Genomic DNA, 20,361 nt, shown 5'->3' with positions numbered 1-20,361 from the left:
CCGCCGCCATGCCGGCTCCCGCCCCGCCGGGCGGAGCCCCCCGCGCCGGGCCGGGCCGGGCCGGGCCGCGTCCCCCGCCATGCAGCAGGCCCCGCTCCCCCTCCCGGCCGCGCCGCCGCCGCCGCCGCCCATGGAGGCCGGTGCAAGGGGGTGGCGGCAGGGGGAAGGGGAGCGGCGCCCGCGCCGGGCTCTCCGCGGCGGGGCCGGGCCCGCCGCCGCCGCGCACCCACCTGCCCATGTTCTGCCTCCCGCCACCCGCGGCTGACGGGAGGCCGGGGCCGCCGCCGCCGGGGGGCTTGCGGTTGTTGCCGGCGGCCTGCGCCGCCGCCGCCGCTTGCTTGAGGGACATGACGAGAGGGGAGAGGGCCGGGGGTGCGCGCCGGGGCTGGGCGAGGGCCGGTCCGGGAGGCCTCGCTGCGCTGGCGGGGCCGGGGCGCCGCTGGCTCGGCCGGTTGCTCCCAAACAGTGCGAGCGGGGCGGAGGGAGCGGAGCGCGGCGCGGAAGGATCCGCGGAGGGGGGAGGCCGGACCGGGCCGGCGGGTGAGGGGAACGCCGGGGCGGAGGGGCGCGGCGGCCACCCCCGCCGCCTCTCGGGCAGCCCCGCGCCGGCAGCGGGTGGGGGGGGGGCGGCAGGGCGGGGGGCGGCTGGGCGGCGGCGCCGGAGCGGGCGGCGGGCGCGGACTCTTTACGGGAAGTCGGAGGGCGCCGCGGCGGTGCTGCGGCGGGTGAAGGGGCGGAGGCGGGAGGCGGGGAGCGGAGGGGGACACGTGAGGCGGCGGCGCGGGACGGCGGCAGCTCCCGCCGCAGCCCCGGCCCCGCTGAGGGGATGGGCCCGGCCCGGCGGTGCCGTGAGGCCCCGGCGGGCGCAGCTTGCCCCGTCCTCACAGCCCGCCCGCGCCTTCACCCCTCGCCCGCGGTAGCCGCAAGGGCAAACGCGAGCCGGTGCCAACCGGGCGGACACTCCCGGCGCGGCCGCTGCGGGCGGGGAGGGCGGGCGGCCCGCAGGCCCCGGCCCCTGAGGGGAGCGTGCCCCCTCGCCCGGCGGCGCAGGGCCCTGGGCTGCGGCCTCCTCTCCGGGCCGGCCCGCAGGCCGGGGCCTGGGCAGAGAGGCTGGCGGGGCCGGCCCCGCCCGGGCCCGCCGCTGCCCGCCTGGCCCCGCTGAGGCCCCCCGGGGCCGCCAGCGAGCAGGAGCGGGAGGGCGACGGGCTCGGCCCGGCAGCGCATCGTTCAAAAGAAACCAGACATCGAGAGACACCAAAATTCAGGGGAAAAAAAAAATGGCCGAGCCGCCGACTAGCTGTGAAAGGCGAAATGGAGAACCCCAGTCCCCCTGCGCTCACTAGCAAAGCTGCAGACCGGCTCCTACCTTTAACCACAGAGACACCGAACTATCGCCAGTAAACACATCCCGTTGCCCTCCTACTCACGGAGCCAGCTACAGGAAAGCAAGATGGGGCTGAAGGGATTGCCACGTTCCTTGCTGACAACCCATCAGTATTACAGATTTATGGGTTCCCCCCCCCCCCCCCCAAATCACTGCAGTCCAAAGAAATTAAAATTTGCATTGCACTGGCAGAAACAGAATATTTGAGCCTGAGATGCCTGTTCTGCCATTGCTCCGTGTTGGAGCTATCCGCCATCACCAGGCTTCCTGCAGAAATCCAAGGGGCAGCAACGATTCAGCTCTGCCATGTTGGTGGTACCTGCTTTACACAGCACGGTGGTCCCACCAACTCGTACCGATACATAAAAATAAAGCCTGGCCTGGCAAAAATCTATGTACATACAGAATTAGTAAGAGCAGATGTAACTTGAAAACCAAGAGCTAAATTGATTTATAGCCATGGTTACTCAAAATGCTCAGAGTTTAATCTATTCATAGAAATGCTCTAGAAATCCCACAGGATTCAAATGTAATAAAAAGGAGCGGTGCTCTTAGGCAGGCATTATTTATACACCTTGCTTGTAAAGCAACAGCTTTCCCGTGCGGTTGAAAGAGTTGTGGGTGGCAACACACAATGGTAAGAAGATAACAAATATTTAACAGCTTTCTTAAATTAGCATTTTCCCTACACTTTAGACTGTTAAACTGCTCATTTTGTTTTACCTTACAGGCCCAAATAACCTTGTGGTTAACACATTATTAGTTAGATGATAGATACTAGCCAAAATGGGCTCAGCACAAAGAATTTTTCCATTGAAAAATACTTGCCCTAAACAGAACCAGCAGTTTTAAGGAAACTGCATTTTTCAATCACTTTAGTGAGCTCCCAGGACACTGCTATTTCACAGCCACAGAACCGAGAGAAGGATATCGAGGATTTCTGCAGTCCAAGAGTCTCTGTAGGAGACACTAGCACCTGAGCTGAAGACAGCTCGCACTACCACTGGCACATTTTAGGACCATTTACTGTAAAAGCAGAAGTCTGTTTCACTGCACGTGGTGGGATAACTAACATTACCTAAAGAAAGCTAAGAAAAGATGTTTTTATATATATATATGCACATAATACATACACACACACATATATATGTGTAAAATCCACTAGCATACAAACCCCTGCATTTAACCAAACTCTTTAGGGTACTGTTTATAAGGTCTTCTATATCACAGAATTGTATAGGTTGGAAAAGACCTTTAAGATCATCAAGTCCAACTGTAAACCTAACACCACCAAGTCCACCACTACACCATGTCCCTAAGCACCTCATCCAAACGTCTTTTAAATACCTCCAGGGATGGCGACTCAACCACTTCCCTGGGCAGCCTGTTCCAATGCTTGACAACCCTTTCGGCGAAGTAAAATTTCCTAATATCCAACCTAAACCTCCCCTGGCGCAGCTTGAGGCCATTTCCTCTCGTCCTATCACTTGTTACCTGGGAGAAGAGACCGACCCCCACCTCTCTACACCCTCCTTTCAGGTAGTCGTAGAGAGCAAAATCTTTTGGTTGGTCCTACTGGACCTCAAGCAAAGGGCCTCCAAGTGCTACCACAATAGGGGAAATGCAGCAGGAAAGGAAGAGCCAAAATATGCCTTGAAACTAACTCCAGTAAGCTACAGCTAGATTACTTACTCAATAGTGTGTTTCATTGGTGTGCTTTGCGCTTTAAAAGAAAGCTACCATGAAAAAGCACAAGGAAGTCTGATAAGAGACCGAGTATAACATATCCAGGTCACTTAATAGATGGGTTTTTTTAAAGGACATTACTTCAATGCTTTTTCAGCTAAGAATGTTTACAGTGCACAGCAATTAGTCGCTATTGATGTGGCTAAAGGTTAAGAACTATTAAAGAGCCTGCAGCGTTTTAAAGTGGCAGCCATGCTGTGGGGTCCCGCTGGTGAAGATGGAGCCCTTGATATTCAAGGATGTCAAAAATACAGAAATAAGTTCCATGGGCAGAGGTAGTTTCTAAGACATGATATGAACATACTAAGCTACCTTTTGGAAAGCAGTGTTACGTGCTTGGAAAGCAGCGTATGAATAAGACTCATGTTCACGTCTGCAGTAATGACTCAAGTGCAGTTGCAGTTTGACTTGTTTTCTCCTTCAATGTATTCTTTGTTTTGTTAAGCCCTGTTTGGCTTTCAGTGTGCCCTCCCTTTTTTGTTTGTCAAGTATCTTCGTAAAAAACACATTAAAAGTAAATACAGAAGTGACCAAATTAAAATAGCTCTGGCAGTAATGACCACCAGAGAACCTGCAGGTTGGTTTCTGAATCCAGCAGCAGCCGGCTTCTTCGATGACCGCCTGCGCAGACACTGCTCCTCACCTTTCTGTTGTGGGCGCACATCCACAACGGGCGACCCAAGCTTCCAGCGTAATGGGATTATGCTGCCGTTACGGCGCGTTGTTCCCTTTACTTCTACTCCATACAGCTCATCTTTGCCCACCATTCCCAGTATTCTGCATTTGTTACTTTATGGTTTGGCTCTATCGATTTCTCCCTTTTTTGGCTATTCCCTACCATTATAGCTACTAGTTTGGTTGCAAATGAGGTTGTGACAGAGAACAGAAAACAGTCGGTGGATGCAGTGGTCAGGCTGTAGAAGAGTTCAGGATTCAAAGTCCCCTGCTCCATGGCCAAGAAAGAAAAGCAACTCTTTCTGATGGAGAATCACATTCTGGTTTGCCCTTTCGGTCCACGTTCCAGGTTAAGTTGCTCTTTTCCAAGACTACTATTTCCATTCAGATTTGTGACTACATGTGCAGGCTGTATTTGCATACAAGATGAATGAGTGATAATATTACTTACCAGGAAGTGCTCCGTGATGTAAGAGCTCCTTGATCTAACCTGCTGTTAGGTGTTGTGCTCTCTTCCTTGAGCTACCCAGCGTGATCCTCAACAGCATTCAACAAGATGAAACACGCATGCCTGCGGAGGGATGACCGACACGGGTACTCGGCATTTATTTTAAGCAAAATCAGCTGTTAGAGGAGCTCACAGAACTGAGCATTTCTACACATGCATTTTCTCTTCCTTGAAGACTTCTGTTATTCAAGTCCCATTATCTCTAACCCTCTTCTTGGAGGCTAAAGCTTTGTGAACAGTGCTACGGGCACGGGGATCTCCAAATACTTGGAGAGACATTAGGAAAACAAATTGGTTCCTCTAACACACAAGGAGCACTTCCCAGAGAAATACGATATTAACTCATCAGCAAAGCTGCCATCAGTTTTAACTGATGAAGGCACTACTGGCTGAACCAGAAGGAGTATGTGCACAACAACGAGCAAAACTGAATCCAAGCTCCAAACCGACCAGGCAGGACAACTGCTGCCTGCTGCCTTTCCTCCTCACCCCAGTCACTGCATAGTGTCTTCTCATTGCCTGCAGCCCCTCAAATTCACAGCTCAATTCCAAGCAGAGACCAGCTCCCATCAGATACAGTTTTTGATCTGCACTTGCACTTTTATAGCTATTTCTTCCCAATTTCTCTCAGCCCACCGGCATCCCCTTCCAGCTCAGTTCAGACAGGGCATGGATGACGGACGTGCCTGCTGAGCCGTGCGTGCCAGATGCTTCTCCTGCAACCAACAGGAGATGAAGGGAAATGCTAATGTTCACGGAGCTCAGGAGAGAGGTACAGAAGTGCCAGAGCTTGTTTTACCTATAACCAACATTTTAATGAATCTTCCTCTCAATTTCCATTGGCCTCGGACACTAAACAAGGGCATTTCTTTCCTCAAGCAGCAAAGCTCCAGGACCTGTACAGCGATGCTGCAGCTCCATAGCAATTGTTTTAGGACAGAGCTGCAAACCAGGAGACACCAACTCTGCCCAGCAAACTGCCAGGCAATCTTCAACCAAGTACTTCACGCTTTTAGACTTCACATTTTTACAAAAGGGAGGGGGAACCCAGCCTAGTTCCTGCTAAGCAGCAACAGCACACAAAGCAATCGTTATGCCAAGATTTAGCTCTTAAATCCCTCAAGATCTGGTGCTCACAGAGCATAAACAACCTTCGCCTCACAGCCTCTTCGAGCTGCACCTCGACGTTTCCCAAGCGCAGCTACAGACCCGCCAATACCCATCCTCTCCCCGTCCCTTCGCTGAGACAGGCATGCCAACAAGAAAGCCAGTTGCCATGGCATTTTTTCCCCCTACAGACAGATGTCCATTAAAAACCAAGTCAGCCTCAGGTTTGCTTCACAGAGCAGCTTTCAGTTATTATTACCAGCCCACAAGGAATTTCCACTGTGCCCCTTCACCTCAGATGTTTCAATGCACTTCAGTATTAATCCCTGGGGATTAGAAGGAAACTACTACAGAACAGGCACAGGTACATTCAAAGGACAAGTTTAGGATTATGATCTTGTTTTATGTTTTTGGCAGATGACTACCACATGACCGCATTTGGAAAGGGTTTGAATTTGTTACCTCTGGCACTCCTTCTCTTGTTCGCTAAAGACTCCGTGCTAAAATCATCAGGCAAATTGGAAGTGAGATGCAGAGCTTTTCCCCTCCTCCAACATGTTACACCTGGGGCTCAGATCTGGGATTTTGGCTGCAGGGGGAACCTGCCTGGAGCATCATCAGAGCCTCCGTCCGTGGAGAAAGATCCCACCCCCCCGCACAGGAACCCCAGGCAGCCTCCGCGAGCAGGGCTGAGCACTTCCAGCAAACGCACGTGTGTCAAGGAGTGATGTCTTCTTCCTTGGTTACAAGGCCCCGTTTTTATTTAAGATTGGAAAAACAGCTTAATGGATTCCATACTCCCCCTCAGCCCATCCTGCCTGCGGTGGGGGCCAAGGGCTCGTCGGAGGTGTCCCTAGGGAAAAGCAGGGGAGCTTCCTAGTACAGTGCTGGCAGTGCATCGCATCTCTGCGGGGCTGAGCTTCAGAGGGAGTGGTCAGATATTTTTATTTGGACGGTAACAGCACTAAATGCATGAGAACTAGACACTGAAACTTAACTATACAGTGAAATTAGTTTTCCTTGCTAAAGCACTGCAGTGCTAAGACAACTGTTAAAGAAATCCTCTTGGTGATGTCCAGGGAGGGATCTCCTCTCTCACATCCGGGTCGAAACCTGGCAGGGCTTCTAACGTGTTCTTCGTTTAGGCTGCGGCACTTGGGAGACATAGACCTTCTGCGTGGGAGCTGACATTTTGGAGGCATTATTGCAACTCAGAGCCCTGCATCCGGGCTGGCTCGCAGCGAGTTTTCCACAGGAGTCTGGGTGTTCAAGGGAGCCAAGCACCACTACTGCAGCTGTAGGAACGACAGCTCCTCGTAGCTCTGTCAAGCAGCAGGGTCTGAGCACGTACCCAGATGTGGGGTCCCAGGGGAGCGCTCCATTCCAGGCTCAGAATCACTTCCCAAGATGCAGCATTTGGATTTCTCCTCTCAGTTACAGCTAGCGCAGCTGCAAATATGATCAAAAATATCTAATCCTCTTAACTGCTTCTGCAGTTTGACTCCGATCGCCGCAGAGGAAAACGCCGTGATTTCAGCACGCTGCCTGCATTCCCACGCGGCTGCCTATAAACCTTGGCTTTTACACCATTGTTCATTCCTCCCCGTTGATTTCTTGGAAGGAGGAGTAGGTGTTTGGCTCCTTGCGATGAAGCTGCAGGGGTATGTTAGCGAGGGGTGGAGGCCAGGAGCTCCTGGGTCCCAGGGCTGCACTCAGCTCTTGGTGCTCCTTCACTGAGCAGGCAGGATCCAGTTGGGATTCCTTCTTCGCTCCAGTGAAGCCAGAGCACGTTTGAAAGCTGCCAAGGAGAATTGCTTGGAAAAAGCCCTCTTTGCTCCTCACGCAGCCCCTGCAGTTGCAGAGGGAAACTCTTGGCACGGCTGTGCTTGGACGAGACCGGCCAGCTCCCACTCCATCGGCACGGGGCCGCTGGCTGCAGGGGCATCCCTGTCTCCTGCGGACAGCACCAGCTCACCCATCTTGCTCCGCTGCATCTCCTGCTCAGCTCCTCCAACCCTCGCAGAAGGTTTTCCAACTGGGACTCCACACAGACCATGGAGTCAAGCCAACAGCACTAGGAGTTTCTCCAGCCTACATTAATTCTGCTTGGACTAAGATTACCAGTAGCGTAGAGGATTTGTTCTAGGAGATCTAGTCACATTTGACATGCTAAACAGATTTACTGTGGTTTTATTTCAGGTTTACAGAGCTCAGACACAGAGACCATGAAGTTGCCTCGGAACCTCGCTCACACCTGTAGTGGGGATCTCCCCCCACCCCAGAGAGAAGGAGCCCACCAAGGTGGCTTTCCTTCACGTGCTTAAACCCCTCTGTTTTACACAGCAAGAGGATACATTTCTTCACCTAACAGCATCACACATCAATAATGACTATATCACCAAGTCACATATAAATAGAGACCCGAGGGAAGAGGGAGACTGGGAGGCAGAGGCCTGTAAACAGGTGTCAAGAACATCATCTTTGCATCCAGAAAACCAAGGTACATCCTACACTGACATTGTCCTCCAAGGCCATTGCCACCACACAGGGACATTGATAATAGGCAAGAAAAACAGCTAAGTTGCAGGCTACCTCCTGGAAAAGCCCTCCTTAAATGCATGAAGGCAGCCTGATTGCTGGGCCTGGGGCAGCCAGGTGGGCGTTGGGGATGTTTGCAACCTCCACCAGCATTAGGCAGAGCACCTGCAGCTCCCTGCCCAGCACAGGCTCCTGCACACCCCCAAGCACAGACACAGGGGCTTTACAGCTCAACTTAAGCACTTTTGAGAGCACAACCACTTCAGCAGCATGCAGAAAAGAAGTGCTATCACTGAAGTGCCACCTTCAGATGACAAGGAACACGCAGGGTCCAGCACCAGAGACCAGCACAGCCCCAGGGATCTCAGGTCAGGAATAAGACACACGCTTAACACAGGGCAAGCCAGCCAATAGCTCATCCTCACCCCCCTGCCCTCCAGCCCACAAACCCAGATAACATGTACAACCACAAAATCATCACATTACTAAACCTGCACAAGAGACCAAAATCTCCGTCTCCTGGTGAGCTCAGGCACGTCGGCTCAGAGCATAGCTCCCACCAGCGAGCAGCAAAGCTTTCTGCTTGCTTCTCAGCCTCAGCACAGCTCAGGAAACCCTCCACAAAGAGCTCCCACCTACGCCTGCTCCAGCAAGGCAGCAACCCCCCCAGGTGCAGCAGCTTTATAGGAGCTGTTGGCCCAGGAGAAGCTTCAACAGGGACCAGTTTCCTGGTGGGGAAGTAAACATCGCTCTCTCTGAGGTGTTTGATGTTTTTAACCAGCTTGGGATGGAAGGAGCTTGACGCTCCAGCTCCCTGCGAGAAGGTGGAAGGAAACTATGTGAGTGTCTTGAGGTTTGTTGTCTAACTCAATTAACCAATTACTTCCAGGTCAAGAAGGGGCAAAGCTATAAATGCTCCTTGCTGCTATAAATAATGTTTGCTCAAGGGTGGTGCAGGAGCAGGAAGCGTTAGGTGTGGGGTTGTAACTTGAGCTTGAAATGAAAGCAAATATCACAAATTGCTTCCTGCTTCGAGCAAACCTGTCGCTATTTTGCTGTTGCCCTTCGAGGCTGAAGTGAACCAGTGCACAGAGCTGGCTCTTGCCTTGGGAAACGTGTGCAGGAATTCAGGCTGGAGAGTCAATACACAAACGTCCCTCCCATGCTGCAAAACTCCCCTTCAAACACTGCTGACTGTCCTGGTGTAGGACCTGCTGTGGAGAGCTGGACCAGCCGGAGGTGTCTGCCTTTAAAAGATAGTTATTAGACCAAAACGCCCATTTATGTAAAAAGAGGGGGGAGCGGGGGGAAAGCCTAGGAGAAATTGATGTGAATTTCTCAGAGCTAAAACAAGAACAGACAAGTCGGTTGGTGCAGATCAAGGCAGGAATTTTCTACAGGGCCTTAGGGAATCGGGCTCCAGTGAAAAGGTAAAGGGAGCGGAGAGCGGGTGGTGGGACGGCAGCGTGCCCCTTTGGAGGGGCCCGGGCTGGCCGCGGCGCAGGCACAGGGAGCGCAGCATGGCCATGGGGTGTTGCAGCTGCTTGGATGGATGGACAGACACCCGCAGACCTTTGCCTGCGGGGTGACTCCGTGTCTGCTCTGCTAGTGGCACCACACGAGGTTTTTTTAGGGCACAAAGCAGAGATGTCACCTCACCCGGGACCTCGGCTCCTAAGAGAGCAGAACCCGTGTCATGGAGGGGATTAATTGGTGTTAAGGGACAGGTTCTTCCCAAGAGGCAAATTAGCTCACTGAAAAACTAATGAGTCCCTGGAACCACGTGAAACAGAGCAATGTCAGCCAGGCATCTCACCCCAAACTGGGGTACCCGCGGGCGGCCGGGCTGCATGGGGCGGGGGCTGCTGCTGGGCTGGCCCCAAAAGGGCTCCTGGAAACCCATCAGCAGAGAGACCGGGGGTGCTGGAGCTCAGGTGGCCGCAGGTCTCACGGGTGCTGCGTTCCCCTCCCACCCCAGCAGATCCTGCTCAGAGCTTGGGCACAACCCCTGTGGGTGCTGGAGGTGGCGGGTGGGAAGCCCACCTCGCCGTCGAGTCGAGTCCCACCGAGCAGCGCTGCCTTCGCCTCCTGCTAATCTGGACTTGGCCGGTTGCTTATGGGGAACATTCCTGGCATGAAGCAGTAACAGCTGAGCCCCGGGCCCAGCTCACCCCGAGCTGCTCTACATTTCCCTTCCAAGCAGGGGGACACGGCCCTTTCTGTCCCTGCTGTCCCTCCGGCTGCGGACACTGCTTCTCCCAGCCCATGAGAAGCCATGCCAACCCGTCACCCTGTCTAACCGCCTCTCCCCTCCACTCGGGAACAGCTGCTGGAGTGAATCATTTCAGCATCCTCAAAGCGCAGAGGACTCTGCCAAGCTTCGTCCGACTTCTGGCTGTCACTCCGCCCCATCTGTGTTTCTCCCTAGCCATTTTAAATCCTGCAGCCTTTCCTGCGGTCCCCGATGACCTCCTCGCGTGAGCAGGTGGGCACCCTTGCCACAGCGATGCAGAGATGACATCGGAGGCTCTTGGGCTGCCTTGGGCATTTTCGCCATTACCGTCCTGCCCACGTACACAGAATCACAAGTTGATTTGCTGCCCTGTTCCCTCTCTGCCAGCCTGTGAATCAGGAACCTTTTGCGGAGAGGTAACAGCAGGATCCTGTGAAGTTCACAGAACATGCTGGCCATCAGTCCCCCTCGAGGGGAGAGCAGGTCCCCTGTTTCTTGCTCCTGCTAGAACAAACATCTCCTCTCCATTACTGCCGTGTAGCCCACATGGCAAGTGCCAAGGCAGGCTTTATCCTAGAGCTTTCTCTGATAACACTCCAGGCACCCGACACAGCACCAGCAGACAGTAAAACCCCTTTGCTGTCCATCAGGGGTTGGCGTTTCTTTCATGATGTAAAAAAAAAAATAAAATGTCTATTTAAAGGATTTTAATCATAGCAGGAGCTTGGCCAATCTCAGCTGTCCAGTGCTTGGGGGAAGTTTTATGCTGCTGCAACCTTCTGCTGTGGTGATACTGAGTCATCAGCCACAAAGCTGACCTGTTGTTTGAGTCGCAGATGTCAAGATGTGACTGCGGGCTGGAGAGGTCTGAGCACCACCGCTTTTTCCAGGCACTCGGGTGTCCGGATGCTGGGTAAGGAAGAGTCACGGACCAGCCTTCGCTGGGACTCTTTCCTTCACCATGAGCCACGTGTGGGCTCGAGCCACATCAGCGCTGCTTCTGCCCTGCGGCCAGACAGAGCGTGGTCCCACCGCAGGGGAAGTCTCGCAAGGGAGGGTGCCCTCAGCCTCACCCAGGAGCCTGGGGGGAGCCCGGTGGATCTACAGCAGCGAATAAACCCCCAGCTGGACACTGTAGGTTGCTTTGCCACCTGGAATGACTTTAGGAGAAGCTGGAGGGGAGTTAAAGACTGAGGGTAATTTGGTTTAAAAGGAAAAGTATTCAACAACCCTTGCTTTTTTGGCATGAGCTGCCCACTTCTCATGAGTGAGTGAGAGATGATTACCCTACCTTATCTGCTCATATCAGCTCAGCTGAACCAAACTTTCCCCAACCCAAACACGACAAAGAGCTTGTTCGGACAGCTTTGCCTCCGAGTTAAAAAGTAGATGACTTCAAAAAGAATAAGTTGCAGGTTTTGTAATTTTTCCTGCCATTTCCTCCCTCTACTTCCAGTGGAATACACAAACAAAAATACTGCACGCTGGTTTAATTTTCAATCACATTTTTTGAAAATGAATTCCAAGATACAGTACAGCATCTTAGTGTTCTACACAAAGCAAGCTTTCAGCAAAAGGTCAGAGGATCTTAGATGGTGTAAAAATATATCTTAAATAAAATAGTTTCTATAGGAGAGCAAGCTGTGTTGTACATCTCTAGGTCCTTAGAATAATTTACAGAAGGCAGAGGCCTGGTTGTACAATCCACGCACTAGAAAAGAGTTAGTGTACATTCATGCTACAAAGTTAGAAAAGGTAGAAGTTCCAGATGATTGGGGCAGATCTCCAAATCCAAGCAGTGGATGCAATGAGTGCACGAACAAGCGCCCTGTATTTCAAAGTGAGGAAGTTCAACACTTCCAGTCCATAAAGTCAGGAAGCAGATTATAACGACTCACCTTCTGAGAGCCATTCTATTTATTCTAACTCATTCCTTTCAATTGGCCAAAAAGAACAACTTCTAGCAATAAAGGACTAGCTCTTTTATTTCTTTGTTCCAGTTTGGAGCTGCTAAGTCAGAGCTGCATTTTCAGTGTTACAGACTAAGATCAAGGCTGTTCTGCAGTTCGAACAATGGAAAAGGATCGTACTATGGTCTGAAAAGACAACGGCAGGACTCCCCCAGCCATTTTCAATAAAGGATTAGCCTTTAAACGCTCAGATTGCTGAGCACAACACAGCAACCAGGACAGTCGCTTCTCCAACCAGGGTAAAACTCTTCCCACTGCAGAGCATCAAGCCTGGTATATATTCTAAGTGAAAAGCAACCAAGGAAAAAAAACCAACCCACAACAACCCAGATTTGTCCTCAAATTTCCCTTACAGGATCTGCATACCTTTGGGGCAAATAACGCAAAAGTTTTGCCAGCTGAGATTTTGGACAGAGCCACGTTTCAGAGCAGACCGGGCAGTGCCAAGCGCTCACAGTAACTGGATACAACAGCTGCATCTAGCGGCGAGGGTCCAGCCGCAGGGCAGCGCGCTCAGCCCCACGGCAGACCCGAGCACAGCAGCCCCGCGGGTTCGGGCCGGCAGCCACTGCAAAGGCTGGGTACAGGCATGTAGGAAGAGAGTTTTTAAAACAAAACGCTGCGTTAGTCGTTCTCCTCACCTCATTTTGAGGACTGCAGCATTGGAGCTTATGCCAACACGGCCCTAGTGCAGCTCGCAGAGGGAACGCACACGCACCCCGCTCCAGGAGGGTAAGAACACTGTGGCAGCTGCTAATGCGTAACGTGTACCAGCCTTCGCAAAGACGGCTCTATTTGATTTGTAGAAATACCTGTAAAATAACCCCGTTAAACAGTTTCCAGAACATAAAACTTTTCATGCTTTCTGCCCCACAGGCAGCAAGCACTGGCCTTTCAAAGGCTATCTTTAAAATGAAGAAACAGATAGTAGCAAAGTCCCTTAAAGCATTTAATATCCTAGATTACAAGCCTTTAGGACTCGTTCAGTTTCTTACACAACTAAGATAGTTTGCTTTCCACACCTCACTCCTTTTTATTTCCAAACTACAGTTCTACTCCTGCACTAGCAGTTCTGCAGTGTCAGGACTGCACATACTAAAAGGAGATGTATATAATCTCATTTACACTGTTTATTAAATAAAACTATTTCTTAATTGAGAATACTTTTAATCCAGGAGAAGAACTGGAGACGCCTTACACACTGGGCCTAGCCTACTCTACAGCATCCCCTTCAGGAATGCAATGTTTAACACGTACACACCCACCCACCCCAAAACAGTACACTCTCCAAGAAGAAAGTCAAATGCATGATAGGAGGGGCTTTGAAAAGGTAGGAAGGCAAAATGGTCATTAAGATCTGCCTAAAAATAGCTAAATAGTGCAGTGAAATGCTTTTAAATACCACAGACACCTCCATTGACTGGCAGCCAGTTTTACGAGCAGCTCTGAAGACAATTTCTAGCTGAGCTTTAGTGAACTGGGCGTTCTCAGCCGGAGTCCCGAGAGGTGAGCCTGGCCTACCACCAGCATTGGCCAGTTTCAGGATGGGAGCAGGGCACTCTGATTTTCATTTGCCCCTCTTGCCACGGCCTCTCCTGGAAGAAGGTTTGCCCGTGCCCCCCGTGGAGGAGCTGGCAGAAGATGCCACTGCAATGTTGATCTGTCCTTCCTGAATCTCCTGTCGGGTCTCAGCTGGGAGGTGATTGATTTTCTGTTGCGTCTCTAAGTAGAACATGACATCCCGCAACTGCTCCTGGATCTCAGAGATCTGCAGGTCCTTCTGTTCACAGGTTTCCTTTAACACTTTCTCCTCCTCCTTTAGTTTGTTCTGAAGCAAGGCTTGATTCGCTCGCAAACACTTATTCAGTTCTTGCTCCTCCTTCAGCTCATTGGAAAGTTTAGCCACTTTGTTATTCAGCTGAGAACACCTTAGAAATAGAAGTACAAGTCAGGAAAGCAGTGCACCATACCAAGATCAAACACCACTGCACCCTTTTTATTTCTGATGCCTTAGGGCAACTGATCCCCAGCTGTCCCCAGCCCCACCAAGACCACTTGGAACTTGGTTTTCTGGCAAAAGATGGGCAAGGGGAGGCAACACAAGAGGACTCTGAAATCCCCCCAGGATTTTCTACCCAGCTTAAGGCTTGCTAGCACCTGCTTGTCTGTATGGTGTTACCTGCATATGGAATAGGACGTTGTGAAGCAGAATCCCTTCCTTTGTCCTTCCAACTGCATAACCCAGGAGAATCCTTTCCCTTGCAAGTTAGGCAATTCCATCTTGTACCAAAGGCCAACAGAGGCCACAGACAGGGTGTGCGGGGGGGGGGCATGGGACTGTAACCTTGAGCACGCATCTGCAGCTTCTGGAACAGGTGCCGAAAAGGGCACAGAGACTACATGGGGTCCTTAGAGAGCTAAAGACAATCAGGGACTCCCAGATGCTGGCTCCCGCCACACCCTGAATACAAGACCCTGAAGATACAACTTCACTCGGAAGCAAGATGCTCCCACAAGGATATCAGTAGCCTCATGTTTCACAGACAGTGCTTCCCTGCTCCTAACAAGTCAGTGTTTTGCCCTGAAAGTGTGCTGGCATCATACACAGACTCCTTTCCACTCATCAAGGTGAGCTGCATGAACCACAGCTCACTAGCCTGCACTTCCTGCTCCAAGCAGGACTGCTGGAGAGGCAGCCGTGCCAGGGGCCTGGTGGGTTAGGAGGAACAGAGCATGCAGTCCCACCTAGGGAGCTGGAACACACTGAGCTGCACAGTCCCCGTGCTTGACATCTTTCATCTAGGCACTTCCTAAGATCTACATTTTCCTCTGTGCTGGGTGAGATGCCTCTGTTGAGCTGCCTTTCTTCTCTTTGGATGCATCCGCCAATTGTGAAACAGACTGGTGTCTCCTTCTGAGCAGGCAGAGGAAGGATTACTGAATGCTAAATATGCAGACCATGTAAAAAGAGCCAAGAGCCCAAAAGCTGCGTTCCACTCAACAGGCACTTTCAATTTGTGAACACCTACAGAAATGAGAGCTTTTTTAAAATAAGCTGTGTTCTCAGTATACCAGTTTAAATAGCTCAAAATTGCCCAGGAATAGCAAGATTTTTTCTTTTTGGATGTCAGCGTGCGGAGTTTTAATGGCTGCATGGAACTAAACCTGGCAGCGGTACCCACTTCCTTTCGACAGACTGCTTTTCTTTGAGCAAGTCATTCAGCCTCTGTTCCAGGCTGTCACACTTCTCAATGGTCTCTTTAAATTTGGTCTTCATGTTGTTAATCTGTAAAAACAAACACACAGGCATTTCAAAGAGATCAAAGTCCTGTGCACTTTCATTATGACATTCATTTTTCTGGAGTGGTTTCTAGACTTTGACCAACTATTATATCCAGGTAAGCAAAAACTTTGAGTCAAGAAAAGGCTTAATTTTGATGAAGACCCTCTGCCTTTACCGTTTGCAGTACCCCAACGAGGAACCACGTTGCCGTGGAAGCTGCTCACACAGAACAGCAACTCGGGCTGCAAATCTTTGCCAAGCACCCCATTCAAACAAAAGTTGCATCAGATCCTTAACTTCTTGTTGACTGTAGTTAAGCATGCATTTAGCCATCCTCTCAGACTTCTTTGTATCTGTCAGGAAACTTAAATTTCCATCTTACAGCTTTACAATGTCGGGCTTTTGCTCATTTTAAATTAAACCTCAAGTAAATATGGTCAAAGTCTGAAAATTAACATGCTGCTTTGCTCAGCACTGACTCAGCAGCTTGCTGTCATAAGGCAGTGACCTACTGACACGAATATCTTACTCATGCAAAACGCAAACAGAAACACACGTACACTGGCTTCCTCTTCCCCTCTACTTCACAGCTCGAAACTGCTGCTGCTGAAGAAAACCAAGCTCTCGTTCTCTAGGCACTGCACAGAACATGTCAAAACCTCTAACATAAGACTTACAGGAGATTTATAGACAGAAATACTTGTTTCCCCTATATTAGTGTCAAAAGCATGCTTGCATGTCGTGGAGACAGGAATTTAAAGGAAAAATGCTCTCCTGGAAGAGCAGTCTGGATAAATGTCAGTGTCAGCACACATGGTGCCTTCGCTGATGCCAGAGTCAATGCAGAGCAGGTTTTAAGCCTTCCGGCCTTAATCACTGAATGTTTATGCAGCTGATGGTTAATTTGGGGAAGTAGCCTGAGCACTGATAATGGAATACACTGCATAGTGGCACTGATCCAGACAAGACTTGCATGGAGTGAGGGCCATGAATAAAATTGTAAGGATCTTTAAACATGAAACCCCATTTGGGGCATATATCAGTCGTTTCACTTTGAAGTTGCTTTGTGGATCATGTTTCCTGGTCACGTGCAAGACGATTTTCACTATATCTTCTCCTTTTACAGGGCCCTCTGTAAGATTTCTGGGATTGTTCTTTAGACCAAGGTCAATGACCATTACTTCAACAGCCATAATTTCTACATTTATGATGCTACTTAACTGCAGATACTAAATGGTTAATTAGAAGTCATGCAGAAAGTTCAGTTAAGGACTCAACCCTAAATCCTGACTCACTTTAAACCAAGTTGAAAGGATCTACATAGAGTGAAAAGCATTAAAATATTCTCACTGGATTTTTGCTCATGACATTTTGAAGCTGTCCTGCCTACAGAATGCTTTATAGGACAAGACTCTGAACTTTTCCCAAAGGGTGATGAGGAGAGATAGGGGATCAAAAAGAAAGGGCAAATCAATATGCGTTTGGAGCAGAAAGACTGCTACCACTTTCTGCAGCCGAGCAAATTAAAGTCATATTGTCTATGCTACACTAACCTTCCCTAGAGATACACGTCAGTGTGAGACCGATGTCATCGGCAAGCAGGGATCCTGCAGCAGCACGGACTTGTTTTCACCACTGCTGCAGTTCCCTGAGCAGCACGTTTAAATCAACCTTCAATCTAGGTGGCAATCTACCTACTTCTGCACCACTGAGCAGCAAATTACTAGATCCAAGCATCAAGATAAGGGATATGTCTTGGAGCCAATTTTCTCAGCTGGTAGTGAAACAGGCTACGTGAGGCCACGTCACGCAACGTTCAGGCTGTATGAGAGACCGAACAGCTCCATCTCCCATTTAGCTTCACAGTGTCCAGGGGCCTGTTTCAGCAGAGTTTCACACATGCTCAGAGCAGAACTCACCTCTTCAGCCGTATCCTTTTCTATTCGGACAATCTTGTTTTCCCAATAGATTCGCTGCGATTCCAGCTGGCTTGTTAGCAAATATGAGTACTATAAACACAGAAGATATACACAGAACAGTCAGCTTTTACGTAAGGGTGGCTATGCTGAATAAGAAGCCCAAAGGGCTCCAATATACAAATCAATTTAATCAGATGAAATTGAGCATACAGGACATTCTGAACATACGTGCAAACTGCAGATCCAGCAGATGTGTTTCACCGATTTGATTGATTTCAAAATCAAATCACTGCATTTTTTTGAAGTCAAGGAAAGCCTTTAGAGCACAAGAGCAAGGAGCAAGTAGAAGTTCTGCCAAGCTGTACCCAGTACCATGCCAAGAACTTTTTAAAGAGGAGACAGATTTTTCATGGTAGTAGCAATAGATCTCGACAAGTTTTACACTCCACAGGAAAATGAAGCATCAACCATCCCTGTCATGAGTCTGAGGTCCCAAAGGCTGAGCTGCTGAGTTCCCCATTCACAGCCTAGAACCCAAGGCGGACGGGTAAGTGCACATATCTAGCTTCATTATCTCTGGGAAAGCATCCTCAGCTGTCTATAACTATTCACAATTACTGTGCTCCAACAAGTATGGCCCATTCCAATGTTATTTTGGCATCTGAACAAGGATATATGCCTTACATCCCATCTTTTCCCTCCTGGTTCTGCAAATGAGTTGGAAGTTTGGAAAACGTGATCATTTCTTATCATCAGGATAATAAGCACCAAATTAGGCATTCACTGCAGAATTAAACACGTGCAAAAAACCTTGAACACTCTCAGTAATATCAGAGCACCGAAATACACTGCCAAATTCTTTCTCTCTAGAAACATTTAGATCTCATAAGCTAGATAGAGAGGTCTTGCATACTTTAAGCACCAACCTCCCAGAAAAAAAAGGTTTAAAAATAGCTGGTTTAGCATCTAAGCCTTAGTCAAAAAATTAATGGAAAAGTAACTGAATATTACTGAGCAATAAGCTTACAAAGTCTGGTCTCTATGGGCTGTGCCTCCTCAGATACCCTTGTGTCTAATGCAGCTGAAATCATGCTGCAGTATATCTGCTCAGCAGAGCAGTAATTTTGAGTTTTGCTCCTTTACCCTTCTAGGTAGGATAGGAGAAGCTGGCCAACAGGTACAAAATAATCATTATCTGTTCAAGAGAAGGGCTGGTATCAGACGAGCCTGTCAGCTTTCTTTGATAGCCAAGGTAAGCACACAGCTATGGATTCCTACATACTTGCTCAGTTTACAAGCTAAACTACTCAAACTGACAGTTCCGTACACATCCTGGCTCTTAAGCCAAGTCACAGATCCACTAGGAAGGGTCTGGTGAGGGAGTCTGGGCATTCGGACCTGTTTCTCTCTCCAGTGACCTGAGTGTTTGTAGCAGCGTAACCAGCTAATCTTCAGTCTACCAGTGAACACAGGATGAAACTGCAGCCAGCTTACACTTAGCTGCATTGGCTCTGCAGAGCCAGGAAGAGCTTTTTTTTTTTTTTTTTTTTTTTTAAAAAGGCAGTAAAAACATCCTGCTTCTGCCTGAAGATGATTGCCTACATGCAGGGAGCAGGTCTGCTGCATAAGCTGATGTAATTTTCTTGTAGTCATATCTGGATTTGAAACAATTCCACACAGCAGCACAATGCAGAGTCCAAAAAGCCAAAATATTTACCTCTAATTGTAAGGCATCAATTTTCTCTTCCTGACACATATCTCCCTCGCACTCATACTGAACTATCTTCCCATCAGTTTTACTTGCAACCAGTCGATGGACGTAGTTATCTGAAGAGAGAAAATTCAACCACAGGGAGTTTTAGCTTAAGAACACCCAGGTTGACACCAGTGGAAGTACTTTATGCAGCACAATTAACCATGCAGATTGCTGCAACAGCATATTAGCAAGGCAGAAAGCCAACAACAGATGTATTTGTTATTTAGCAGACTTCGCACAGACACCTTACAGGATATTTATTACAACAGCCCATTCCCATACCTCAGGGCAAATTGATGGAAAGGGAGTAACAAACATACTCCACACAGACTACAGGACTGCCCTGGTTCATTACAGAATCATGTTCTCCCGCCTCCATCTGCTACAGACCCACGAAAACTGCTATTAGAGAGGAGATGGATGTTCCCAAAAGACAAGGTATTAGTACAGATGCAAACCCCTTAATCTCCAAGCAAACTCTATCACAAGTACTCTGACTAAGGGGTCCTGAAAGCCGTTTTACAAACAAGGTCATCCTACAAGAGGGGAAGACAGAGTGCTTACCTCCAGCATAGTCCCAGACTCTGTGGTTGGTCAACTGCATGGCGTAGGTGTGCTGGGTCTCCTCAAAGTGTTTGTAAGCGTGTCGACTCACATACCGGCCACAGCCTATGTGCCCACATATTAAGCAGATCCAAAGGTTCTGTCAACAGAATGAGAAAGCTCTGTACATACAACACTGTCAAACAGTGGTATCAGTGCTTTGAGAAAGTGTCATCTGACACCGATGGCCTGCTGATGCTGTGTACATCCAGTCACTTCCTTGGAAAGCGAACAGCGTTTGCTTTTCCCCCTTCTTTGAAGCCTTGCTCAGCTGGAAGGCTAAAGAGAAGGAGGTACCTGCTCATTCAAGCCAATTACAAGCCTGCAGGTGCTGGGTACATTGATAGATTATCACAAGCAAGGATGGAAGACTGGCCTTGACTAACAAATGAGGTACCTCAGCAGGACCACAAAAGCAAGCTCTGAAGAGCACAGACTAGAAGGGATCACCAAGTTCAGTGTTAGTTTAGCTGCCTCCTATCATACTCATCATGGAGGCTCTGATCAGCTTGTGTGCTAGTACTTCTTTCTAAGAATCAGAAACGTTTGTCAGAACAGGAAACCAGGGAGGTAAGACCCCTTCCCAGTACCGATTCCCACTCAAAAGGAAAGCAGATACACCACTGACTGGTAAAATCA

The 20,361-nt window shown here is 49.6% G+C and overlaps 2 protein-coding genes across 17 annotated transcripts in view; both read right to left on the bottom strand.

The window, feature by feature from the left end:
- ATXN2 (ataxin 2) overlaps positions 1–499 on the bottom strand; it is a 52,484-nt gene extending 51,985 nt beyond the window's left edge. For 9 of the 16 annotated variants that reach the window (XM_072880371.1, XM_072880375.1, XM_072880377.1 and 6 more), the window contains exon 1: positions 231–498. In XM_072880371.1, the coding sequence (XP_072736472.1) occupies positions 231–349 (119 nt within the window). In that variant the 5' untranslated portion in view covers positions 350–498. Of the gene's footprint in view, positions 1–230 lie in introns of all 16 variants that reach the window. The other 7 variants (XM_072880384.1, XM_072880385.1, XM_072880373.1 and 4 more) reach the window with 2 other exon arrangements.
- Positions 500–11,697: 11,198 nt separating this feature from the next.
- BRAP (BRCA1 associated protein) overlaps positions 11,698–20,361 on the bottom strand; it is a 15,994-nt gene continuing 7,330 nt past the window's right edge. Inside the window, exons 8-12 of the mRNA XM_072880173.1 lie at positions 19,684–19,822; positions 19,081–19,190; positions 17,364–17,453; positions 15,344–15,447; positions 11,698–14,089 (exon numbers count right to left, since the gene is read on the bottom strand). Of these exons, the coding sequence (XP_072736274.1) occupies positions 13,729–14,089; positions 15,344–15,447; positions 17,364–17,453; positions 19,081–19,190; positions 19,684–19,822 (804 nt within the window). The 3' untranslated portion in view covers positions 11,698–13,728. The remainder of the gene's footprint in view (positions 14,090–15,343; positions 15,448–17,363; positions 17,454–19,080; positions 19,191–19,683; positions 19,823–20,361) is intronic.

Source organism: Ciconia boyciana, chromosome 15, assembly GCF_034638445.1.
Source record: "Ciconia boyciana chromosome 15, ASM3463844v1, whole genome shotgun sequence".
Lineage (NCBI taxonomy): Eukaryota > Metazoa > Chordata > Aves > Ciconiiformes > Ciconiidae > Ciconia > Ciconia boyciana.
Note: the sequence above shows the minus strand (reverse complement) of the source record. Positions and strands in the feature narration are given on the sequence as shown.